The 26,931-nt window shown below is 44.2% G+C and overlaps 1 protein-coding gene and 1 pseudogene across 3 annotated transcripts; one reads left to right on the top strand and one right to left on the bottom strand.

Annotated features, from left to right (window-relative positions):
• Positions 1–1,031: 1,031 nt before the first annotated feature.
• Positions 1,032–24,378, top strand: LOC308358550 (caspase recruitment domain-containing protein 8-like). Of its 2 annotated transcripts, XM_080828782.1 has the most exons (13): positions 1,032–1,114; positions 4,860–4,977; positions 6,182–6,304; positions 7,694–7,843; positions 12,073–12,129; positions 12,383–12,438; positions 14,384–14,534; positions 15,095–15,324; positions 15,394–15,656; positions 17,040–17,165; positions 17,513–17,654; positions 18,719–18,763; positions 23,883–24,378. In XM_080828782.1, the coding sequence occupies exons 2-13, from the start codon at positions 4,934–4,936 to the stop codon at positions 24,146–24,148; spliced, it is 1,653 nt and encodes a 550-aa protein (XP_080684908.1). In that variant the 5' UTR covers positions 1,032–1,114; positions 4,860–4,933; the 3' UTR covers positions 24,149–24,378. The 2 variants fall into 2 exon arrangements, with proteins under 2 accessions (XP_080684908.1, XP_080684907.1); XM_080828781.1 differs by having other exon boundaries at positions 1,065–1,114; positions 15,095–15,656.
• Positions 10,651–12,053, bottom strand: LOC308358552 (elongation factor 1-alpha 1-like; annotated as a pseudogene). The gene has a single exon. The product of its transcript is annotated as an elongation factor 1-alpha 1-like (transcript).
• Positions 24,379–26,931: the final 2,553 nt, after the last annotated feature.

The following is a 26,931-nucleotide window of genomic DNA, read 5'->3' as shown; positions in this document are numbered from 1 at the left end:
CTTTTCTTTTTTAAAGATTTTATTTACTTATTTGAGAGGCAGAGAGACAGCGGGCAAGAGAGAGAGCGTGAGCAGGGAGGAGAGGAGGCAGTGGGGAAGCTGGGGGTGTGTTGGGGGCGGGGGACACTAGCATCCCTCCTATGGGGCCTTTAACGGTGGCGGTGATCAGGGATTGTGTTCAGGGGAATGCCTTGGTCGCTTTGACACCGGGAACTTCTAACATAACCTCTCGGGGGTCACAAAAGGATTTTTTGGGTAATGGACCTTCTCTTCTCTAGTCCCCAAGGGCTCTCCCTTGGGGTGCCTTTTAACCCACCGGAAACCATTCGAACTGCAAAATTTATGAAAGGCCAGAGCTCCTGTAACACTGCATGGCCCCAGCAGGATCTATCCGGACACAGGCAAATGGACCTGGGGTACCTTCATTGCTTTACACCAGGACCCTGACCTAAGGGCCTCTTGCAGAATCCCAGGGTCCCTGGCTCATTGCAGGGGGTGGGGGTGGGGCTGCTTCTCCCACTCCCCCTGCCTGTGCTCTCCTGCTCTCTCTCTGTCAAATAAATTTTTAAAATCCTAAAAAAAATGTGTTTGCCCGAATGAGTTCAACCAATAAACTCCCTTCTGACATGCTGGGTGATCATGATCCAAGTAGACCTCCTCAGAATAAATCCAGGCCCGCCGGAGCAAAGGGGAAGCTGACTCTCTCTCTCTTTCTCTCATTGTTCCTCTTAATATCTTAATATCTACACTGGCTTCGTTTCTAGTGCAGTGACTCCCACTGGAACCCACTGCCTCTGGTTAGTCTAGCTTAGGGCTTTACAGAACCCTCCCAAGCAGCTGCTGAAACTCCCTCTGTTTTGGGCCATTCCCTGTCTTCTCTGGCCTGACACGGACTCCTGATTACACTTTGGAGGAGAAACGAATGTCCACAATTCTGCATCTGCTCATCTGTCGGGGCTGACAGGTTTTAGGACCGGGAACTTTCTTTTTCTGCCTTCTGGCAGCGCTCTGCGCCCTCTGCCTCCTCCCCCCTCCTCTTCCTGTTTCCGCACCGCCTGTGTGCCGCTGGCCTTTGGGACACCGTTCACTTCAGATTTTCCCACCAGCGTCTCAGGTAAAAAACGACAAAATAGGGGCGCCTGGGTGGCTCAGTAGGTTAAGCCTCTGCCTTCAGCTTGGGTCATGATCTCAGGGTCCTGGGATCGAGCTCCGCATCAGCTCTCTGCTCAGTGGGGAGCCTGTTCCTCCTCTCTCTCTGTCTGCCCCTCTGCCTACTTGTGATCTCTCTCTCTGTCAAATAAATAAATATAATCTTTAAAAAAAATAAAGGAACTAACTTTTGCTAACAGCTATATGGCCCTACATATTTACCTTTGGAAACTTATTGTCATTTGGTCAAATAAATAAGTTTTGGGTTTTGTAATATCTGTAATCCTACTTAGGCATGCGCTTCATAACTTTCTGAGGTTTTTAAACAAACTTCCCCAAGATTTAAATTATAAATGAAGTCTTTTTGACCAATTAGGCTTGTTAATTTGGTATCTTAAGTTACCTGGAAAATACCAGCAAACAGGTATTTTAAAGTTTTAATGTGTTTTGATAATAAGGTCATCACTTAACATTGTAATTACTAAAATGTTATATGTCCAGGATGCCTGGGTGGCTCAGTGTGTTAAAGCCTCTGCCTTCGGCTCAGGTCATGATCCCAGGGTCCTGGGATCGAGTCCCGAATTGGGCTCTCTGCTCAGCAGGGATCCTGCTTCTCTGTCTCTCTCTGCCTGCCTCTCTGCCTACTTGTGATCTCTGTCTGTCAAATAAATAAATAAAATCTTTAATAAAAAAAAATGTTATATGTCCAGGGCGCCTGGGTGGCTCTGTTGGTTAAGTGTCTGTCTCTGGCTCAGGTCATGATCCCAGGGTTATGGGATGGAGACCTTCATGGGCTCCTTGCTCAGTGGGGAGCCTGACTCTTCCTCCACCTCTGCCCATCCCCTATCATTGCTCTCTCTATCTCAAATAAATAATAAAATCTTAAAAAAAATAAATGGGGGGTGCCTGGGTGGCTCAGTCAGTTAAGAATCTGCTTTCATCTTTTGTTATGATCCCAGGGTCCTGGGATGGAGCTCTGGGTCAGGGCTCCCTGCTCAGTGGGGAGTCTGCTTCTCTCTCCCCCTCTGCCTGCTGCTCCCCCTGCTTGTGATCGCTCTCTTTCTCTCTCTGAGTCAAACAAGTAACTAAAATCTTAAAAAAAACAAAACTGAACAGGAATTAGTAACATGGGACTAAATGAACTAAGAAAATGATTATAGTTTTGTGACTCTTGTTTAAAACATTGAAGGTTCTCTAATGTTTAGTCTTCCAGATTAAAAAAAACTTTCTCTTAAGAAAACCATGACTCCAGAAATGTATGCGTTTGTCAACAAACTGAAGGAGTTAACTTTTCTCTCTACTTGAACCCTCTGCAATTCAAAAGGTCTCAATAAGTATTCTTTCTTCCATGGCAATCCTAGTCATTTGCATAAGTTTAGTAAGAATCCGTTCTCCTTGTAACAGGACAGCATTGGAAACTGGTTATTTTACCAAGGCTTTGACTGGAATGTTGTATTTGAGAAAGACATGCACAGACTCAGATAGGACCAGAGAGCTTTAAGGAACTGAGGTTGACTTTATGAAACATGGGGCCATAAAAGCCCCTTGGAACTGTTGGCCTGATACCTTGCTTACAGGTTCCCAGCAGCCTCACCAGGTGAGTAAAGGATGTCACTTCCTGGCAGGTGCAGGAACGTCAGGATACTTTGGGGACCTCAAGAAGAGGAATCCACCCAAATCTGTAGGTATTGCTGACATGCCTGGTGGTAAGCACTTGGCTTGGCTTCTGGCCTGAAGAGACTGCTAAGACTTCAACCTAGAGATTCCTTGGAAAAACTTCCAGCAAAGCAAATTTTAAAAGCTCTGTATGGCCAATTGCTCTTCTTGCCGAACTTATGTAAACAATTAAATCAAGTTTGTTAAAATTGGACTTGTTTTGCCAACAAATTGGTCTTGATTTGGTTATCTTTAAAAATGAGGGTTATTATAGAGGAAATTATGTTTCAATAACCCACTTTTACAGATGCTAAATCTAGTTCTGATTGTCTTTAAAAGTTGTTTGCCGGGGCGCCTGGGTGGTTAAAGCCTCTGCCTTCAGCTCGGGTCATGGTCTCAGGGTCCTTGGATCGAGCCCCACGTCGGGCTCTCTGCTCAGCAGGGAGCCTGCTTCCCTTCCTCTCTCTGCCTGCCTCTCTGCCTATTGTGATCTCTCTCTCTCTGTCAAAATAAATTTTAAAAAAATTAAAAAAAAAGTTGTTTGCCTAAGCTAGACAACTTGATGTAAACTTCAGAGTAATTGACACAATAGTTTTGGCTGCTTCTTTGGTGGGATTCCCAGGACTTTGGGTAGGACTACCACATAAAATAAGCAAAACAGAATGTTTACCCAGCAGGACTCTAAATGATTCTTCCCAGATGCCAGATGAACTTAACCAAAAAGGTCACAAACTTCCTAGTCAAGTTTTCAACAAAAGACCTGCCCTAAAAACCCTGGGTGGCAGCCCTTTGGGTCTCTCACTCTAGAGTGCTTTTTCTTTCCTTTCTGTTCTCACCTTCACTTAATGAACTTTTCCTTCACTTCACCCTTTTGGGTCCACGAGCGTCATTCTTTGACTCTGGGAGACGAGAACCCTGCAATCCTACAACATTGCTGTTGTAATGAACCTTGCCCTTTAAAGACCATGAACTTAATCAGCACATGTTGTGTGTGTCCTGACTGCTCCATTGGCCTGCCTCTCCCCATCTCTCTCCCTCCTCTTGGGCCTCCCTAGTGTTTGAGACACAACAATGTGGAAATTGGGCTCATTAATACTCCGACAATGGCCTCTCTGTTCAAGTGAAAGGAAGAGTCACTTACATCTTTTACTTTAAATTGAAAGCTAGAAGTGATAATACTTACTGGGGAAGGCATGAAGAAAGCTGACATAGCCCAAAGCTGGGCCTCCTGCTCTGGTAATCTAAGTTGTGAATTCAATGGAAAGTTCTTGAAGGAAATGAAAAGTGCTATTCTGGGGAACATATGGACAATAAGAAAGAGAAACACCCTTATTGCTGATGTGGAGAAAGTTTAATGGTCTGGATGGAAGATCAAAGCAGCCCCAACATTCCCTTGAGCCAAAGCCTCATCCAGAGCAAGGCCCTGACTCTCCTCCATTCTCTGACGGGTGAGAGAGATGTGGGGGCTGCAGAGGACAAGTCTGAAGCTAGCAGAGATTGGTTCGTGTGGTTTAAGGAACAAAGCCCTCTCCATAACAGAGTTGCAAGGTGGTGTGTGCAAAATGAAACTCTTCTTCCTTCCCATTTTATGTGGCTTTTTCCTCCAGTTTTTTGTCCCACTGTGTTGCTGCAAATTCTTCTGTGGATTCCAGATGTCTCCCAGAGCTGGTTTTGTTTGTGGATAGCTGAGAATTTGTGATTTTCATCAGGGGGACGGAGGCTGGGTCTCCTCCAGCGCCATCTTGGTGATACCACGTCTCTGATCTGGGAGTTGTTTCTGCATCTCTTGTATTTGCACATAGAGAGTTTCATATAAAATAAAGTAAAACAAAATAAAATATGTTTCCAACTTCATAATCTTTTCTGGGCCCCTCTCCCAAGTGCCTAGCATTACTGGAAATACTTCAACTGATGTATTTCTATTGAATGGACAATAAACAATTTTGGTTATCGTGTGGAGATATAATGGCTAACATTTATCTGCAAGTTCTTCCAACTTACTTGGATACAATTTTCTTTTTTTTCTTTTTTCCAATTTTCTTTTCTTTTCACAGGGTTAATGTAGCAGAGAGATAAACACACGAGCTGGTAAACGGGAAAAGATACATTTAAGGAAGAGATCCAGGAGATGTCCTCTGATAGATCCTGGAGATGCTGTCTGACATGGAGAAGGTACATATCTACCCTTTGAGGGCTCTTGATGACTTTGATTCCTCTGTATCTCATTATTGCTGCACAAAATTCTGAGTTCTGTGGCTTTTATTATTATTATTTTTTCCTTTAAATAAAGGCTCTGCTCACAGTTTTACTTATTCATACAATCTTATCATTCCAGAAGGGATAAACCTTCCTGGGCACACAGATGTATTACTTAGACTTCTTCTCTCCATCGTGGGGTAATATGACCTTGACTCTGACCACACAACTTCATACCTGAGCACAAACAAGTCTATGGATGTTCCTCCAGCTCTTTCCCTGACGCCATGGCCATGCTTTTGACCACCCCATGGCACCAGGCAAGCCCACTGAGCTCCATCCATGAGAGCTTCTGCTCCTCCCCATCAACATGCTTTCAGAGGCTCATGTCTCATCTGTGACCAATTCATGCACGTTTTTGCATTGTCTTAGAACTTGCAATAAGTGAATTGGACCAAAGATTCAGTTACAATGGCATGTGTAGTATCCCCACAGGCCAGGGAATAAGGAGGATCACTGAAGTGAGTTACTTTCTCTGGGAACACAATGTTTTCTAGTTTGGGTACTAAGTAATATTACCCTTCTATGGTTACTCATCACAAGGATTTGTGTTATATCCTTACTTAAAAGTTGGAAAACTGATACTTCACCCAAAGAGTGAAGCCACAATTTTGACCCGAGTGTAAGTTCTAGGAAATGGCTTTGACAGCCTGTGGATTCTTGTCTCTTTGGTCTCCATAGTCACGACCAACTCACACTAAATAAAGAGCTGTTTCTTTGGGGGAAGTATAACTCATCCAGTGTTGTGCAACTTTTTAAAACTTCCCTCCTGTTTAGGACCAGTAAAGGATAGCACGAGAGTCAGGGACTTCTTATACCCCCTACGTTACTAGTACGTGATATCGTTATAGAAGTTATGTATGGGTCTGTAGCCAGTCTTCGCAGGTATTACATATAGATGTGATGGGCATGAAGGGCTGAGACATCCCTGTCTGCTGCGCGGGGACAGAGGAAGAGTTAACACTGTGAAGTAAGTGGATCCCGGGGTGGACATCAGAGAATGCCTCTCCGAAGATGGATCATCCAATTCGTGCTACTTTCTCTCCATCACGGCAAAGAGACCGTCCCACCACCAAGTTCCTTGCACACAATCAAATTACAACTCCCTGTGTCTTCCCAGGCTGTGCGGGGGCTGCTGGTTTGGAAGCACAGAGGAGACCGCCCGAGATCTCAGCTCCATGTCAAATCCGGGATGGACGGCCCTGATCCCTTCTCAGAGCCTGCCCATTCCACAGTCTGACAGGTAAGGGACATATCATCACTAGGGGAAAATGGAAGATTTTGGATCTTGTCCCTCGGTCTCTTGTCCCTCTGTCTCATAGAGATTCATGAAAAGCAAAGACGTTTAGATTATTTGCTTAAAACCAGCATATTTCTTTCTTTTTCATCGTTATAACTTTTTATTTTGAGATAGTTTAAGACTCATGGGAAGGAGCAAAAAAATACAGAAGTGACAAAAATGTACACTCAGCCCAGCTTCCCCTATTGGTAATACCTTTTATATTAGTAGTCATTGTCAGGATCAGGAAATTGACTTGACTCAGTACTATTGACTCCGATACAGATTTTGATCAAGGTAACATTTGTTGGGCTGGAAAATGCTGCTGATGAACACAAGAATTCCTCAGTCTTGCTTTGTCTACCCACCCTTTCTCAAAGACCCACTTTATTTGGTTGAGCCGGTGGGAGATACTCAATGCCTGTGTCTAGTCAGCTGGATTGTAATAGGTGATCGAGGTCAGAGTTATCAATAACATTCTCGCCATGATAGATATATTTCATGTCCAGGGTGTTTAATATGGAAACTGGCCATTTGTCATGTTTGGGCACTTGCGATAGGGCTAGTTCAAGTGAGGAGCTGATTTCCGAATTTAATTACTTAAAAAGTAAATTTAAATAGGTTCATGGGGCTAGTAGCTATCATGTTACACAGTGCAGGTGTTGGCCCAAAGGACGCTCTCTGGCTCCTAACCCCAATCTTGATCCCAGCCAGCCCAGGGAGACCAGAGACCAGCTCTCAAGCATGAAGAAGAAAGCACCTAGCTTAGAGCTTTCCAGCTCCATATCTGCATGAGGATCCCCAGTGGAAGAAGAAAACAAGCCTGATATCCATCCTTTCCTTCCCTCGTAGCATGCTCATGTGTCCCTCACCACATGGAGACCGGAGGTAGAGGAGGAGCCTTAGTACTACGTGGGTCCTTACAACACATACACAACGTCACTGATGTCCCGGAATTTCAATCACAATAGGGTCCCATTTTCTTGGGAACCAATGAAGGGTGAGGGCAGAATATAAGCTAGGAATCTTCTTTTTTCCCAAAAATTCTCAACAAGGTTAGGTCAATAGCCTATTAGGAAACAATACCTTACAGCAGGTTCTAGGTGTTGAGAATCGACTGAGTTCTGCTTCCCCGGGATGGAGAGAGCAATGCGGAGCGGGACACAGAGACACAGCTGAATCCGTTATAATGAGGGTGAGATGGAGTCATGGGGGCTTGAGATAAGGTTTCCCTAAAGACGAAGCATGGGGTCTAGGGCTTTTAATGAACATGAAGTCATGCCACAGAGACTGTCCTGTCACCAGACTGCCACCACGCTGTATTCCTAACACAACTTCCCTTCTGTTTTCCAGTGGATATGGTGGAGAATCTCTAAGCAGTACTTATAAGACGTCAAACGACAGCTCCCAGACTTGTCCTTCCTCAGAATATGAAGAACGGTTAACAGGAGAGCCAATACTGCACATCCCTCCTGAACTGTCTTGGGAGGGAGCGATTTCCAAGTAAGGGGAATGATTACCCGGGGAAAGCTGATGGTAGTATTGGATTCTGTTCCTCGATATCACAGGGAAGAAGAGAATCAGGGGATTTAGGTCATTGATACAGGAATCAGGGGGAGAATGAATGAGCTTATCCAGTCTTACCAACAAACCCAGAAATTTCTGAATGAGGCCAACTACCTCTTCCTTCAGGAAGGTGTCTTGAGAAGCTGTACACAGAAAGGCAGCAACTATTGCAAAGATCACTGCGTCATTGGCTGAGCTGGGGATGAATGCAAGTAACCAACTTAGTGCCTGGGAAACTGACTGCTGATGAGGAGGAAGGACGGGGGTGGGGGGGGCATCCTGATGTGGCGTGCTGGAAAATGTTCAGGGGAAGGGGGGAGCATTTTTCAAGATTTTATTTATTTATTTGACAGACAGAGATCACAAGCAGGCAGAGAGGCAGGCAGAGAGAGAGAGGAGGAAGCAGGCTCCCCGCTGAGCAGGGAGCCCAATGCGGGACTCGATCCCAGGACCCTGAGATCATGACCTGAGCCAAAGGTGGCAGCGTAACCCACGGAGCCACTCAGGCACCCTAAATATGTATTTTTTTTTTAAGCTCTCTTTCCTTTTGGCCATATCAACTCTCGGTTCTGACCATGAAATATAGACAAATTTTCCAAAAGTCACTTCTTTGCTTCAAGGTCTTCAAGGCCACCATCAACGACCTCTGTTCATTTTTCCTGAATGACATAAGTATGTCATCTGTTATCACCTCCCAAAATGATGATTCCATCCTCTTCTTAACTGAGGCACCACAGGAGAATCTTTGAGGAAAAAGAAAAAAAAATCTGTTTCATTTAAAAAAAATTTTTTTAGCTTTTATTTATTTGTATGTGTGTGTGTGTGTGTGTGTGTGTATGTGTGTGAGAGAGAGAGAGAGAATAAGTGGGTGAGGGGCATAGGGAGAGGGAGAGAGAGAATCTCACGCAGACTCCGAGATGATCATGGAGCTGGACTCAGGGTTCCATCTCACAACCCTGAGATCATGACCTGAGCTGAAATTGGGTCAGACAGGCAACTGACTGAGCCACCCAGGTGCCCCACTCTGAGCTTCTTTAAGATCAATTTTGAGAGTCGCAAGGCCACACACTCCTGTTACATAGTTCTTTTTCCACTCTGGGAATTTTGGCAATCCTAACGTTTTGTGATATTGTCTTCCTTTTTTTGCTTTGCTTGACCCCTTCCATATCTCTTCTGCTTTTTCTTCTCTTCTTCTTCCCCTCCTCTGCCTTGACCCTCACTAAGTCCAGCTTCTTGTTTCTGTGAATTTTCTGCAGTAAGTTTTACAAACTCATTTGGAACATTTTTCTCTAAGCACTGTCTGCATTTAGCAACTTCGGGCAAATATACTCAGTGCACGCTGTTGGTAGTGAACAGACTGCACGGTCAAGGACTCGGGGTGGGTAGCGTGCATCTAACTTGCCCTCAGGTATAGTCCCTCAGATCTCCTTGGCCACAATGCCCACCAGATTCAGAAATCCCAGCAGTCATCTCCCAAACCCAGATGGGAACCCAGTTCCCTGCTGTCTCGGCTCCTTGCACTACCACCAGCTGAAGTGACACACGCCCAGTCAGGGCAACTTAAACAAGAAAAGTTAGGTGTGACCACTTTGGACACTGGTATAATAGGTGAAGACATAGAATGGTCAAGCCACATTTTGTCTGTGAGGTTCCCTTGGTTCTACTCTTCATATATCTGGTTAAGAAACCTCACACTGTCCAAGTCATCTCTTTTTTGAGAGTCTAATGGACTGTCCAGTGGAACATTCTGGGATGATGGAAATGTTCCCTTCTGCATCAGCCAATATGGTAGCCATTTGACACATGTAGGTATTAAGCACTTGAAAAGTGAATACTATAGCTGAGGAACTGAAAATTAATTTAATTTAAATGAAAGCTTATTTATTTACCATTTCTCATTAAACTTTTGTTTTAATGGGTCTCAAAATCCTGTGACAGATTATTGGTCAAGTTGTCTCCATTAAATGGTACAGGTTTTAAAAACTAGTAACTTGGGGCACCTGGGTGGCTCAGTGGGTTAAGACTCTGCTTTCCGCTCGGGTCATGATCTCAGGGTCCTGGGATCAAGCCCTGCATTGGGCTCTCTGCTCAATGAATAAAATCTTAAAAAAAAAAAAAAAAACTAGTAACTTACAACTGCCACACAGACAAAAAAAAAATGGTCCACAAAACATTCTCCTTTCCTTCTGAAGATTTTACAATGCATTGTTATCATTAACCAGTCTTTTACTATTAAACTTAAATGGCCAATTGACACAAACAGTTCTGAGACATTTCTTCCACCACTGATTAAGATGGGGGAGGCAGGTATTGGAGATAATATTCATTTAGCTTTCATTTACTTATTTGTTTTTAATGTTTTATTTATTTATTTGACAGACAATGATCACAAGTAGGCAGTGAGGCAGGCAGAGAGAGAGGAGGAAGCAGGCTCCCTGCTGAGCAGAGAGCCCGATGCGGGACTCGATCCCAGGACCCTGGGATCATGACCTGAGCTGAAGGCAGAGGCTTTAACCCACTGAGCCACCAGGTGCCCCTAGCTTTCTTTTTTTAAAAGATTTTTATTTGTTTATTTGACAGAGAAAGACACATCAAGAGAGGGGACACAAGCAGGGGGAGTCAGAGAGGGAGAAGCAGGCTTCCTGCAGAGTAGGGAGCTTGATGCGGGGCTTGATCCCAGCACCCTGGGATCATGACCTGAGCCGAAGGCAGATGCTTAACACCTGAGTCACCCAGGCGCCCCTTCATTTAGCTTTCTGAGCTTTCTGGGCAGACTTGGTGACCTTGCCAGCTCCGGCTGCTTTCTTGTCCACTGCTTTGATGACACTCACAACCACCATTGGTCTCATGCAAGAACAGCAAAACAGCCCAGAGGAGGATAATCAGAGAAGCTCTCCACATGCATAGGTTTGCCAAGAACCATATCAACAATGGCAGTATCACCAGATTTCAAGAACTTGGGACCGTCTTCCAGTTTTTTTCCAGAATGATGATCTATCTTCTCCTTCAGCTCAGCAAACTTGCAAGCAGTGTGAGCTGTGTGACAAGCCAGCACAGGTGCATATCCAGCACTGATGGGCCTGGATGGTTCAGGATAATCACCTGAGCCATGAAGCCAGCTGCTTCCATGGGTGGGTCATTTTTGCTGTCACCAGCCACATCGCCATGATGAACATCTTTGACAAAATCATTCTTGACATTGAAGCCCACATTGTCCCCAGGAAGAGCCTCACTCAAAGCTTCATGATGCATTTCAACAAACTTGACTTTAGTTGTAACATTGACTGGAGCAAAGGTGGCCACCATGCCAGGTTTGAGAACACCAGTCACCTCTTGGCCCACAGGCACAGTACCAATACCACCAATTTTATAGACGTCCTGGAGAGGCAGACGCAAGGGCTTGTCAGTTGGACAAGTTGGTGGCAGAATGCAATCTAGAGCTTCAAGCAGCATGCTTCCACTGGCATTCCCCCCTTTATGGGTGACTTTCCATCCCTTGAACCAAGGCATGTTAGCACTTGGCTCCAGCATGTTGTCACCATTCCAACCAGAAACTGGTGCAAATGCTACTGTGTTGGGGTTGTAGCCAATTTTCTTAATGTAGGTGCTCACTTCCTTAACGATTTCCTCGTATCTCTTCTGGCTGTAGAGTAGCTCAGTGGAATTCAGTTTGTTAACACCAACAATTAGTTGTTTTACACCCAGTGTTTAAGCCAGAAGGTGTTATTTTTAAGGATGTTTAAGCCATGCTCACAGGTCTGCCCATTCCTGGAAATACCTGCTTCAAATTCACCAACACCACCAGCAACAATCAAGATAGCACAGTCAGCCTGAGATGTGCCTGTAATCATGTTTTTGAGAAAGTCCCTGTGTCCTGGAGCATCAACGGTGGTCACATAATACTTGCTGGTCTTGAATTTCCACATGGAGATATCAATGGTGATATCACGTTCATGTTCAGCTCTCAGTTTACCCAAGACCCAGGCACACTTGAAGGAGCTCTTTCCCATCTCAGCAGCCTCCTTCTCAAATTTTTTGATAGTTCTTTTGCCGATTCCATCACATTTATAGATCAGATGACAAGAGTAGCGATAGACTTGCCTGAATCTATGTGTCCAATGATGACGATGTTGATGTGAATCCTTTCCTTTCCCGTTTTGGTTTAGGTCGATTGGTGGTTTTCATAACATCCGTGTTCTGGAGGTAACCTCACGGCCAAGAAGGTAATTGAAAGTTTAAATGGCCCTTCCTGGCTAGTGGCCTCTAGCTTGTAATCACATCCCCTTTACTTATTTATTTATTTACTTTGGTAAACTGATTACTTTTTTGAGATTTTATTTTTAAGTAATTTCCACACCCAAAATGGGGCTCAAACTCATGACCCCAAGATCAAGAGCCACATGTTCCAATGACTGAGCCAGTCAGTCATCCCTTCTGAACTGATTTCTAATATTTTCTTTATTTTTGAAATGCAAGGGTCCCAAGCAGTAGCAAATCAGAAGACCAGGAATCTTCACAGACACAAGAATCAGGTAATTGTCTAATATAGAGATGAAGCCAGGGGTGTGTAGTGGGCTGATGGAAATGTCCTGTGTTTTTATGGGGAGAAGACAGTTTGAAGTCTTTGGGGTGGTAACAATCAAAAGCAACTTTTTCTTAGCTCTAACACCATCCTCCCTACAACTTAAATGGGAATACGAAGTACTTGTCATCGTGGATAAAACGTCTGGAATAGATTCCATATTCTAAACACTCTATTAGGGGCATTTTACATATTCCCTTTTTGTTATCCAAGGAACTCTATGAATGCATCGTCTAGACTCTATGTCAAGACAAATAAAGCAAACTTAGAGGAGAGAAATCTTCCAGGTGAGGTGTGACAGCATCGGATTGTGTTTGGGTTAATTAAAAGGGGCTTGTTTTCTTTTGCCCTAATCCATGCTAAGACTTCAAAATATAAGCAATGTGTGCTAAGGGTCTTGATCCTTTGTGACATTTGTACTCTGACAGGCTTTGGGCTGGGAGACATTCCTACTGTATGAGTGTCCTAGGGCCACCATAACAAGATACCCCAGATGAAGGCACTTAAATGAAAGAAGTTAATTTTCTCATCATTCTGGAAGCCAGAAGTCTCAGATCAATGTTCTGGGAGATTTGGTCTCTGATGAAGCCTCTTGTCCTGGCTTGTAGATGGTCACCTTCTCTCTGGGTCATTACATGACCTTTCCTCCGTGTACCCAGAGAGTGAGAGAGAGAGAGAGAGATCTAGTGTCTCTTCCTCTTCTTTTAGGACACTAGGATACCAGTCCTATTGGATTAAGAGTTCTTTCTTATGACCTCATTTCAGCATTAGGACTTTCTTACATGCTCCATCTTCAAATTCAGCGCTATACCAGCCCGATGCTCACTGGGTTGGAAAAATTTACCCAACTTGCTGTCCTAGATCCTGTCATTACACACTCCACTTCTAAATGCTCATGGTTGGAAAGTGTCCCACTTGGTGTGAAGTAGTTTGAAAGCCACGTGAGATTCCGGAGAGCAGGGCACTGGTGTTGGCTGTGTCCTGGTGCTCAGCTCAGCTCCTGTGCTTACCAGCCACGAGGTTGGGGGAAGCTCATCTGTGTTCACATGAACAGCTGACACCGACGGTGTCACACTTCTGGAGGTGCCACACAGCTAGTACCAAGATTCAGAGCAGTTCTATAAGGTACGGGTAGCATTAGTCTATCTGACATGGGAGAAAAAAAGGCTCAGAGTGGTTAGGTAACCGTCTGAGAATTTTCCTTTTTCCTATCCAAAATCCCGACTCTCTGCCAAATGAGATTCCATCATATGTAATTCTTGATAAACCAATTTTCTCCGAGCACAGTGTTTCAGAGACTTCTATCATCCAGGGTACAGATATTTGTTCTATGCAAATCATCCTCACCCGGAGTCTGAGCGGAGAGAATGGTATCCGGGAGCGCATGCGTAGAGGGTGTCTAAGTGCTGCTGGGAAGGCTCTCCCAGTTGGGTGGTGGGAACGCTGGGGGAACCAGGGGATGGTCTGCGGTGCCTTGGGTTGGATGGCGGTGAACACTAGGGTGAACAGATATGACTTTCCTTCTTAAGCTTTCATGCTTGCTCCTTTTATGGACTTGTGATCCCCCGCCAGCATCAGGTGTTAGCTGCTTCTTGGGACCATGTAGAAATTTAGTTGTCGTGGTTCCTGCTCTAGGTGAATACTGCCCCCCAACAAAGCCATCCAGCCTCACTTCCTTCTTAAATTTGGGGGTTCAGGTTCAGTAGTGACCAAGAACATTCTTGGGCCTTTCTTTGTCTGGATGCCAAGACCAAAGCCCCTTGTTCTCCCTCCATACTCTTCTCTCTGATATCTGGATTCCCAACAGCACATGTGCAATTCAAAATCCAGAATGCCTTTAGGCCGTGCCTTTTCCAGCAAATCCACATCTGACACATACAATGTGTATTTTTCAGAAGAGACTTACTTGGAAGAGAAGACACTAGTGCCCCTCGAGGCTCCTAAACTCTTTTCTGGGGTTCGACCAGCTTGTCATAGTTACCAGTTTCTGGGACCTGAAGGAAATGTGGATATTGAGTTGATTGATGAGAGTGCAAACAGATACAGGTAAGAATTGAAGATGTTGGTTGTTTCAATACAATTCTCCCATAAAGGAAGTATGTGCTGTGTGATACTTACATCTACACACCTACATGATAAGGTATGCGATTCATCCCTTCAATATTGGAAATATTGTCAGGATTCTCTGATCCTATGCACTGAGTTGGTGTTTTAGTTTCAACACATGTAGAATACAGAGAAAATGGGTCCCTCAGAGCATCATTAACTTGCCAGAGTTTTCTAATGTGGTGAAAGCCACAGAGGAGTCTTGAACTTTGCTCCACCACAAACACCACATCCCTCTGCACTTTTGTTCTTTAATCAAAGACCTGGGGAGCCTGGGTGGCTCAGTCGATTTTGGTCAGTCTTTCGCTAAGGTTATGTACCCGAGGTCCTGGGATCGAGCCCCAGGTTAGGCTCCCTGCTCAGCTTCTCCCTCTCCCTCTGCTGCTCCCCCAGCTCATGCTCTCTCACTCACTCTCTCTGAAATACATAAATAAAATCTAAAAAGAAAAATCAAAGTCCTGGTCTTCTCCCAGCATGACTATCACTCTGTCTCCTTTCAGTGTCCACTTCCCCATGGCTGGCTTCTACTTGTGGCCAGTGACACGCCTTGGATTCTTGGTAACAGCAGCGGTGACCGTGAGGATAGCGTTTGATTCTTGGAGTCAGAACCTGGACCTGAAGTTACAGCACGAGGAACAGTGGGTGGTGGCAGGCCCACTGTTTGATATCTCCGTGGAACCCGAGGGGGTCATCGCTGAAATCCACCTCCCTCACATCATCTCCCTGCCAGGTAAGGAGGGGAGGGGGGCTGTGGGGCTGGTGGGGAACTTGTCTGATGGCCTTTGTCATTTTCCTACAGCAAATGAAGTCGATATGTCTTGGTTCCACGTTGCGCATTTTAAGGATGAAGGGATGATCCTAGAGCCACCAGCCCGAGTGGAGCCTTTCTATGCCGTCCTGGAAAACCCCAGCTTCTCTCTGATGGGGATCCTGCTGAGATTGGCTAGTGGGACTGGTGTTTCCGTCCCCATCACTTCCACGGCACTGCTCTATTATCACTTCTACCCTGAAGATACTAAATTTCACCTGTACCTTATCCCCAGTGACTCCTTGCTAACGAAGGTAAGGTTGGCAGATTTGGAGAAGTGAGAATTACCCATCTGCTTACAACCTTGGACCTTGTGCTTCTGTTTCGTTTCTTTTATTTTCTTTCTTTTTTAAGATTTTGTTTATTTGCCGGAGAGAGAAAGTGAGAGAGAAAGAGAGACTGAGAGAGATAGAGAGAGCACAAGAAGAGGGAGTGTCAGGCAGAGGGAGAAGCTGGCTCCCTGCTGAGCAAGGAGGTGGATGGAGGACTCCATCCAGGACCCTGGGATCATGACCTGAGCTGAAGGTAGACGCTTAACCGACTGAGCTTCATTTATGCTCACATGAAACTCATGTTTCAGCATTGGACACCCTTCCTTTAAGTGGATCTATGGATTTCTTTTAACGTGAATCAAATACACAGATAAATATATCACTCCCTAATTTTTGCAGTGAACACACCATGTGTGCAGCACCCAGATGGAGAAGTGGACATCACCAGCTTCTCTTTCCCATTCCTGCCCTGACCTGATCGCTACCCACCAAGAGTATTTACTAATCGGACTGATGAGAATGTCTACTGTAATTGTTTTTGACAGCAATTCTTGCTTGCTTGTCAAATGTTATTATTATTTTGTTGTTTGAGTTCTATTCTGTATCATGGGTGGATCCTCAGAGAGCTCTGAGGTCTCTTCTGTTCTGCTTCTGGGTCTCTCTGGGGTGACGTCACTGCTGTATTGCTTGCTGGTGGGCAGGCAGCTGTCACCTCATGGAGCAGGAGCCTCACGATGGAGGGAAGTCGTCTCTACCCTCGTCCCTCATAGATGCAGCTGCAGACAGGAATGGTCCTCTGCCGAGGCACAAGGAGGAAGCCTCTTTGTCCCCGGATTTGAGGAACACTCAGGCTATCCCTGCCACATTATACAAAGAAAAATCAAACTCTACAGAGATTTGTAATGAAAAGAAATCCTTTGTGGGGGGGAGCGATTGGTAGCTCAGTTGGTTAAGTGTGTGACCTTTGACTTTGGCTCAGGTCATGATCTCAGGGTCTTGAGATGGAGCCCAGAGCTGGGCTCTGTGCTGAGTTTGGAGCCTGCTGAAGACACTCTCTCCATCTTCCTCTGCCCATTCTGCCCCGACAAGGAAAAAACAAACAAACAAACAAACAAAAACGAAAGAAATCCCTAGCTCTGAGATAACCAGCAGGAAAATTTTATTAACACATGTCTCTGGTGCACCAAGCTGGGGCAGTTGGAGGAACATGCAGCTCTGGATCTCAGAGTTGTGAGTTTGCTCCCCACATTGTGTACAGAGATTACTTAAAAATAAAATCTTAAAAAAATAAAATCCCTCAAGTCCAGAGGCATATGTTTACTTTTAGCTTTGCTCCCTGATTTGCTTCTGCTGCTTCTTCCTCAGGCAATAGACGATGAAGAAACTAAGTTTCATGGTGTGCGTCTGCAGACCTCACCCCCCGTGGAACCCCTGAATTTTGGTTCCCGTTATATTGTGTCTGGTTCAACTCACCTGGAAATAATGCCCGAGGTCAGTAGAATTTGAATCTAACTCAAATTTAATTCGGGTTTCAAAATATTTTGTCCTTTTTTTTAAAAAAAGGAAGACCAGGGAAGGGTTAGTAGCTCAGGTAATTATTCTCCAAACCATATCCTGATAGGAGCTGGACTACCTTTCCTTCCGTGGAATAATACTAATTCCTAAAATTGTAAATTTAAAAGATTGTCCATTCTCCCTTTGCTTTTCCCTCAACCAGCCACGAGACTGTACAGGAAATGGCTAATGTCTCAGTGACAAATTCACTACAGGCAAACAGGCCTTTCTACCCCCGCCCTCAACCCCCTGATACTTTAACTCAAGTGCTGTGCTTCTTCTAGGAGTTGAAATTATCCTACAGGAGTCCTGGAGAAATCCAAGTGTTCTCTAAAGTCTTTGCTGGGAAGATGGAGGAACCAATCATACTTGAAGTTACCGAAAAAAGACACAAGACTTTGGTCTGGCGTACTTTGGTGAAGCCAGGTAGGTAAAAATATGAGGTTTAAATTTGGGGGGATGAAAACAAATTATGCACCTCTTTTCTGGGTTGTAGTGAAGTGTGTCAGAGGAGAAGGTCTGTTTATGGTCCCACTGCAGAGAAGAAAATAAATCTACTGCCAGCTTAGAGTCAATGTTGAGTTGAAACGGAAGTGTAGACACTGGTCAAGTTTGCCTGGGATGGGGATGGCTGTTGCTATCGAGAATTGGACCCTCTCATACATAGGAGGCAGTGTACAGAGATACTAATCATAAGAATCAGAAGGAGCAAAAGTCAATTTAATTCTATGTCCTGGGCAATTTTATAGTTGTTTTCATACGTAGAGACTAATCAGCTGCTGAAGGAAGGACACAGAACTGATCAGAACTTCAAAGAACAGCAGGGCTTTTAGGAAGAACATGTAAGACCTGTGGAAGGCTTCACGGTAAACAGACTCTAATGACTTTCCCAGATGGTGGCTCCAATCGGCAAATCTCCCACCAACTTATATGTGTGTTCAACGTATAAATTTTGCACTATCACAATCCCAGTATTATAGGGTTAAAAGAATATCATTACTTACTGTTGAAATGTACTTGCTTCATGGTGGTATTTCATGTCTAAAATACATTTGCCGGAGGATAATTTATGTAGAACAGTGTGATAATTTCATCATAGCTTTCACATTTCCTCACATATTGGCTTAGAAATAGAAATAGAATTTTGGAAAAACTGTTACTTCCTCTGATGCATTTCCTTGGTGGACAGTGAGTGACCTTCTACTTAATTGGGTTCCATTAGATATATCAATGTTCCAATGGGATCCTTAACCCAGGAAATGGAATGAAATTATTTTAGTGCATTGCATCAAAGACCAGAGAAACTGCAGGGGCACCTGGCTGGCTCAGACAGAAGAGCCTGTGCCTCTTGATCTCAGAGTTGTGAGTCTGAGCACCATGTTGGGTGTAGAGATTACAAGAAACAACACCACCCCCCCCAAAAAAAAAAGAAAGAAAGAAAAACTAAAAGAGGTAAATGGTTCATTTTCCAATTTTTCCTTCTTTCCTAGTGGAGCTCCAGTTTTGTGCTGCATCACCGCCTTCCCCCCTCTCAGGTGAGTGCAGTGTCCACACCAAACGTCAGGAGGTTTTGAGGGGTGTGATGTGGCTCAATGAGGGATCCTACCTTCTCCTCAGTTACAGAGACTGAGTGCTGTCAGACACAAAGAAGGAGTCTGAGCCACTTGCGCGAATTCATGGGAGGGTTTAATATGCAGATTCTGAGCATGCAACCACGTCTTATTGGGGAAAATATCTTGTATCTGAAGAACTCTCAGTGAAAGCAGTTCGATATGGCTGGGGATGAAACTTTACAGGGACGGAGGACACATGAGACCAGAGGCAGGCAAGACAGAGAACTTGAAAGCAGAAGGGTGATGGCTGAACTCTTTTGGTCCTTAGGCTGAAGGCAAAGGGGGACTTAGGAGAGGTGGGTAGCAATGCACTCACTGTTCTGAACAGTGTGGATGACTGTGGGTGAGGAATGGACAGGAAGTGGGAGCTGGGTTAGGAGGCTGTTGTGAAAATTGAGAACAGGGATTAGCTGGGAATTGGTTAAGGTTACTGGAGTTGATAGGTAACAGAGAAAGAAATTATTCAAAGGACCCAAGGGGCACCTGGCTGGCTCAGTCAGAAGAACATATGACTCTTAATCTTGTGTAGTTGTGAGTTCAAGCCACACCTTGGAGTAGAGATTACTAAAAATAAATAAAGAAATAAAGCCTTTTGAAAATAAAAAAAAAAAGTCAAGATTCAGAGGACTGCATTCTGCCTTCTGTGCTGTTGGCTTTGATTGTCAGTCTCCACACAGTAAAAGTGACAGGCCTCCTATCTCAAAACAGATCATCCAGGAGGAGAAAGGGAACATCCCCTGATCCCTCTTACTCCTCTCACTCCTCCCGGGCTTGAAATGGCACAAACCCACTTCCTGGCCAGCTGGTGTTATGGTCAGGGGGCCCAGAGAGGCAGATGAGCTACAGAAAATCAGACCCCACACCTGAAGTTGCAGTTGGGTTCAAACCCAACCACAGATACAGTTGAGAATGAGGTAAAGATGATTTCACAAAGGAAATTGAAGGGATTTATGTAGGTGGTGAGTGTGTAGCACCAAGAAGACGTCTCTATCCTTCCTATTCTACAAGCTATTGAGCAAGAGCTATCTACCACCTGGTGTCAGAAGGATGAAACCCACGCTCGTGTGCTCTCTCTAGAACACCCTTCAGAAGCTGCTGCCAGCCCACATCTTGCATCAGATCATTCTGGCCAGCATGCACTGTGAAGCCTGACATCTCTTTCCCCCTCTTTGCCTTTTGGCCTGGTGGCATCTTGTATTTAATACCAGAATCCTACTCCTCGAAATCCTCCTCTGATACTAACTCTTCTGTGAAGACTTTGCTTGAAAGTCTAGTCATCCCCTCTTTTCTGAGCCAAGGGCTATGGTTGCATTTTTCTCCTATGGAATTATGGTGATAAAAATGATCATGGTGACAAATGCAGCTTATTGAATGCCTGTTGTGTGGCATATATTCCGGGTATGTATAGCTGTGCATTATACTCATCACTTCTGTCTAGTCCTGTCAATGCACTTTGGCTGGCTTCCCCAGAGAAGCATGGAGGAGCATCAGAGTGAACATGGCAGTGGTAGCAGTCCTGTATGGAACGTAGCCTGAGACAGACACACACCTCACACTCATGGGGTTTCTATTCCAGCAGGTGAAAACAATGAAGCTGATTTCCCAGTTACCAAAATACAGTTGTGATACATGTTCCAAAGGAGAATTAGAGGGAATTATGAGAGGATAAGATGGGTAGCTCAGATCTAACCTTAAGGGAGTTGAAAAATTTCAGAGTACACCCTGGAGAGAGGACAAAAGTGAAGTTTATGTCCATTGAAGAAGATTGAATAGAAACTGCTAAAGAAATGGGTGGGGTGAGAACAGTTGAGGCAGCCAGAATAGGTTAAGTTGAGAATCTTTCTGTGAGAGGAACTTTATTCATTCAAATTGAGGAGTCACTGAATGAACACTTCCAATGACTTGACTTTTTTCTTTTCTTTTTTTTTTTTTAAGGATTTTATTTATTTGACAGAGAGAGAGAGTGAGACAGAGAGAGAAGGAACACAAGCAGGGGGAGTGGGAGAGGGAGAAGCAGGCTTCCTGCTGAGCAGGGAGCCCAATGCCAGGCTCGATCCCAGGAGGCTGGGATCATGACCTGAACTGAAGGCAGACACCCAACGACCGAGCCATCCAGACGCCCCTCCAATGATTTTTCAATAGAAACACCAAGACTTCACAGAAATTACATCATTAAATTAAGCTATTTGGTTATGGCGGCCTATGGCATTGATTATCTGAGCTACTGTGTTTAGAACAATAGTTCTAGAGGCATGAGTTGTACATACAAAGCAATCATGTTTTTGGGCATCTGGGTAACTCAGTGGGTTAAGCATCCAACTCTTTTTTTTTTTTTTAATTAACATGTAGTATGTTATTTGCTTTTGGGTACAGGTCTGTGAATCATCAGTCTTACACAATTTGCAACATTCACCATAGCACATACCCTCCCCAATAGCCATAACCCAGCCACCCTATCCCTCCCCCCAACCCCCAGCAACCCTCAGTTTATTTCCTGAGATTAAGAGTTTCTCATGGTTTATCTTCCTCCCAGTCCCATCTTGTTTCATTTTTTCCACTCTCTGGCCCCCATAACCCCCCACCTTGCCTCTCAAATTCCTCATATCAGAGAGATCATATGATAATTGTCTTTCTCTGACTAACTTATTTTGCTTAACACAATACCCTCTAGTTCTATCCACAGCATTGCAAATGGCAAGATTTGGGACTTTTTTGATGGCTGCATAGTATTCCATTGTATATATGAACCACATCTGCTTTATCCATTCATCCATTGATGGACATCTGGGTTCTTTCCATAATTTGGCTATTGTGGACTTTGCTGCTATAAAGAAAAAGCCATGTGCTAGATGTAGGTTATATTTTGATCTATTAGAAGAAACTGTATCCCAAAATTTTAAAGAAAGAAAAACCTATATGTATACTAAAAATAAGGTTAAATACAATGAAGGGATAGAACATGACTATAACAATGAAAATTTAAAAAGATTTTTATAAAGGTATTGATAAGATAAAATAGTTAAAAAACGTTAAAATAGGAAAGAGGAAAAATTTAAAAATAGAATAAGAAGAAATTATAATTAAAAAAATTTAACCTTGAAAGACTAAAGAATCATGGGAAAAAAAGTCACGAATTCTATGTGTTGCTTTCCCCTAGCTCAGTGATCTCCGTGTGTCGTTTCTCAGTTCTCAGTCATCGGTGAACTTGGTTTTGGCTGGATGTTCTTGCTGATCTTCTGGGGGAGGGGCCCGTTGCCATGTGGCACTGCACCGCCCTTGGCAGTGGCCAGGCTAAGCAATCTGCTAAGGTTCGCGCTTGGAGCTTTTGTTCCCTGAATGCTTTCTATACTGCTTTGGAGGACGGGAATGAAAATGACAGCCTCCCAGTCTCCCGCCAGAGGAGCCAAGAGCTCGGGCCCCACTCAGTGCACCCTCGGAGAAAAGCAGTCAATCACTCCTGTCTCCCTGGCCTCCGGCTGCACTCTGAGCTCACCCGTCTTGTGACCAAGCATTTCTATCTCTGGCACCCAGCCCCGTTTGGAGTCTCCAAACCTAGCAGATTCCTGCCATGCCCCATGCCACTCCTCCCAGAGGAAGAGGGAGGGGTCTCCCCAGATCTGCCATTTATGCGGTCCCTGCTTGAAGAGCAGTGGTCCGACTGTGCCATGGATCATGGTTTAAGGTAACCCCAAGCTGAAAGTCCCTCCTTGGCTCCATCTCTGTTGCAACTTCCCTGCTCTGATACTGGGGACTCTGTCACACTCAGATAACCCTGGCCTTTCTGAGACTCCGTGGGTCCTAGACCACACTGTCCCTTTGAGGGCTCCACCGCCCACTTAGCCTCTGGGGCGATGACCCTCAGTGGAGCAGACTTCTAAAAGTTCCAATTTCATGCTCCGCTGCTCTACTGCTTGCAGGAAATCAGCACCCCCCCAACCCCACCCCCAGTCTCTTCTCATCGCTTCGGATTCACTTCTCCACATGTCCTACCTTCCAGAAAGTGGTCGACTTTCTGTTCCTAGAATTGCTGCTTCTCTCCTCTTTGATCTCCTTTTGAGTTTGTAGGTGTTTTGGTAACTATCTAGCTGAACTCCTGGGACCTGATGATATTTACTCTCCTATTCTTCCACCATCTTGCTCCTCCCCTCAAGCATCCAGCTCTTGATTTTGGCTCAGGTCATGATTTCAGGGTTGTGAGCCCCACATCAGGCTCTGCACTGGGCATGGATCCTGCTTAAATCTCTCTCTCTCTCTCCCTCTGCCTTTCTCCCCCAGCTTGTGCTCATTCTGTCCCTCTCTCAAAAAAACAAAATCCAAAAGCCAATCTGCCAAGGTCACACAGGTATTATATGCAGGCGCCAAACAGTACCCTGAGTCAGCATGAAATACCTTCTGTCCAGTGCTTCTGGTCCTTCTGTGTTGTACTGAGCCAGCTAAATCCCTTTCTACCCAGTTTATCGGAAGACTCTTGAGGGTAGGGAGCTAGTCTACTGCACCTGGACCTCTGGTATCATGCGTACCAATGTATGAACTTCAAGAGTGTTGGAAGGATGAATAGATGAATGTAGAACAAGATAAAGCTGTCTCTAGGGTTCCAGTGAAAACCAGAAAGTAATGAAGAGGAGGTGCTCAAAGCTTAGAAAGGAGGGGATGGGATTGAAGAAGAGGGATCATTGAATTTCCCTAAATTCATAGACCCTGAGAACAGACTGCATATCTTGGGTCCTTTGGGACAGGACTGAATAGGCTGTGTGTGTGTAAGATCTGGGCAACATGCAAAACACAATGAGCAACATCTCCACACAGAATATGTCTTTAAGGAGTGCCTGGGTGGCTCAGTCAGTTAAGCGTCTGACTCTTGATCTCAGATCAGCTTTTGACTCAGGGTCATGGGTTCAAGCCCCATGTTGGATCTATATTGGCCCTGGAACCTAAGAAAGAAAGAAAGAGAAATAGATAGATGATATTAAGCTGGGCATAGGTTCTGAATGCCTTAAATGATCTGTCCTTTTCTGAGTCTGCAACTCTTTCTTGTGTCCAGCGGAGGCCTTTATGAAGGAGAACCACCGGCACTTGCAGGCCAGGCTGGGGGACCTGAACGGAGTACTAGATGATCTTCAGGACTGTGGGGTCTTCACCGAGGAAGAGAAGGACCTGGTGCAGCAGTTGCCAACACGGCAGAGGAAGAATGAGACCCTGCTGAGGATGGTGGAAAAGAAAGGGCCCCTGGCCCTGGTGATGTTCTTTAGAAGCCTTCAGCAAAGAGATCCTTACCTGATGTCCTACCTCAGCCAGCAGAGTTTATAACAGTGACTCAGGCCAATACTCAGGAAGAGAGAATCCAGTGTTCTGCACTGAAAATGGATAAATAGGCGTGCTTGGGTGACTCAGTTGTTTAAACATCTGACTCTTGATTTCAACTCAGTTCACGATCTTGGAGTCATGAGATTGAGCCTTATGTTGGGCTCTGCACTCAGTTCGGAGTTTGCTTGAGATCCTCCCCTTCTGCTTCTCCTCAAATAAATTAAATCAATCTTAAAGAAAAAAAGAATGAAAATGGATAAATGGATATGTGATTGTTGAGTTCAGTGTCCAAGACAAAAGTGGTCAGTAACACCTAGCCATCACACAGGTTTTATTGAGGACTGATGTGTAACTAGGCAGATACCTATTTCTGTATCCTGATATCTTCCATTCAACAATATCTCAAGAGAGTAGGAATATTCATGCTAAATATTTTTTTATGCCGGATTTTAAAAAAATTCCCAGTTCACCCATTGACCTATTTCTTGGAAATCTGGGTAGAGGAAGGCAAGGCCAGGTGTGGTTATGATTGACAGGGCCCAGGGAGACCAAGTCTCCTGAGTCACGTGAGAAGCAATTCCATGAACATTACATCTGAGCTGTTACCTGCTCACAGTGAAATCTAGAAAGGCTTGCAAAACTCCCTGTTGAGGACATTCATGACATTCACAAATTTTGATTTTTTTTTTAATATGCTGTGTCTTTAACATTTTTTTAAAAAGATTTTATTTATTTATTTGACAGACAGAGATCACAAGTAGGCAGAGAGGCAGGCAGAGAGAGAGGAGGAAGCAGGCTCCCTGTGGAGCAGAGAGCCCGATGTGGGACTCGATCCCAGGACCCATGACCCGAGCCGAAGGCAGCGGCTTTAACCCACTGAGCCACCCAGGCGCCCCTGTCTTTAACATTTTATCCGTTGCTATTTCTACTAGGATGATGAGGTCCCTTGATGGAATAGAGCTCAGGAGTGGAAGCAAATGCCAACGTTGGCAGAAAACCCTTGGCCTCTGGTATATAGGATGGTACCAGGAACAGGCACATTCTGGGACACACAACTTCATGGAACAGCTCTGTGGATCGCAGAGGCGGAGTATGGATCAATGGTGTCCACAGAAGCAGCGTGAGGGGAAAAGGAGGAGCATCCAGTGGTTGTGAGGGAGGCCCTCCTGGCAGGTATGTCACAGAAATAGAACCTGCCATTGGGGTTCTGCCATTGGACCCTGCCATTTTGTATGCGTCCCAGCTGCCTTTGGACCAGTGTTTGTGTGACATAAGTAATGCTATCCTCTGACTTTGAGCCTAGTTATTTCCTTGTATTTGAAGTGAGTTTGTGGAAGACAGCCTAGAGTTGGGTCAGTTGGCTTTTGTTTTTTTAACCCATTGAAAATCTGTTAAGTGGTATGTTCAGCTATTTACATTTAACAGAATTCTGAAAGGTTAGGAGTTAGCCTAAGTCAGTCATTTTAGTATTTGTTTTCTGTTTATTCTCTCTTGTTTTGGATACCCATCTTTCCTTTTTGGCTTTTTAAGGGCTTATTTAAAGAGTTTTTAGTATTCCACCTTAATTTATCTATTTTGTTTTCTTTGGCTATGTGGTTGTGTATTTTTTAGTGATTGTGTTAGAGATGAAAAGATGCATCTGGAATGCATTGGTCCTCGTATCCACAGTGTGCTAATTAAAGTAGAATCTAGAAATCTTAGCACCATTTTGACCGTGGTACACTTTATGACCCAGTTGTTTTCAATATTATCTCTGTATATAATAAGGTCTTAATCAGAAAAATGTTTTAATGTTTTTTACCCTCTTTTTTTAAAGAAAGATTTTATTTATTTATTTTAGAGAGAGATACAGAGAGAGCATGGGGGTGTGGAGAGCGGAGAGAGAGGGAGAAGGAGCGAGAATGTCAGTCAGACTCTGTGCTGAGCATGGAGCCCAAAGCAGGGCTCGATCTCTTGACTCTGAGATCATGACCTGAGCTGAAATCAAGAGTCAGATGATTAACCAGCTGAGACATCCAGATGCCCCTGTTTTTCACTTTCAATTGCTGAGTATGTTTTAAGGACCCATAAGGAGTATCATCGATGATACGTGCCCTGATATATACCATTTTTGTGGATCCTCCTGTAATCCTGGTATTCCTAATTTCATTGAACTTCCTTTGGTGATTCTTTTTTTTTTTAACTTCTTTATTTTTGTTAGCAATTTCTACACCCAAAGTGGGGTGCAACTTTCAACCCTGAAGTCACGACTTGCAGGCTCCACTGACTGAACCAACCAGGCACGCCCACAATTTTTTTAATGCAGATCTCCTGACTATGGATTCACTTAATTTTACCTCATCTGAAGATGTCTTTATATTACTTTCATTCCTGAAAGATATTTTTGCTGGTTATAGAGACAGTTCTTTTCTTCAGCCATTTATTTCTTGTTCCCGTGGTTCGTAATGAGGAATCTGCAGTCATTCAAATTGTTTCCCTACATGTAATATATCATTTTTCTGTCTGTTTTCAAGATTTGTTTTCTTTGTGTTTAGTATTCAGCAATTGGATTATGGTAGATCTGGGTATGGATTTATTTGGATTTGTGCTCTTTGAAATTCATTCAGTTTCTTAAATTTGTTGGCTTATGTTTTTTCACCAAACTTGAAAGGTCACATATACTTCTTTAAATATGTATATTGAATATATATAAATATATATATATATATATATATATACACACACACACACACATACACGCTCAGGGACTTTTTTTTTTTTTTTTTTTTTTTTTTTGTGAAGTACGC

The sequence above is a fragment of the Martes martes genome (genome assembly GCF_963455335.1).
Source record: "Martes martes genome assembly, chromosome: 17".
In the NCBI taxonomy this organism is placed as follows: Eukaryota; Metazoa; Chordata; class Mammalia; order Carnivora; family Mustelidae; genus Martes; species Martes martes.
Note: the sequence above shows the minus strand (reverse complement) of the source record. Positions and strands in the feature narration are given on the sequence as shown.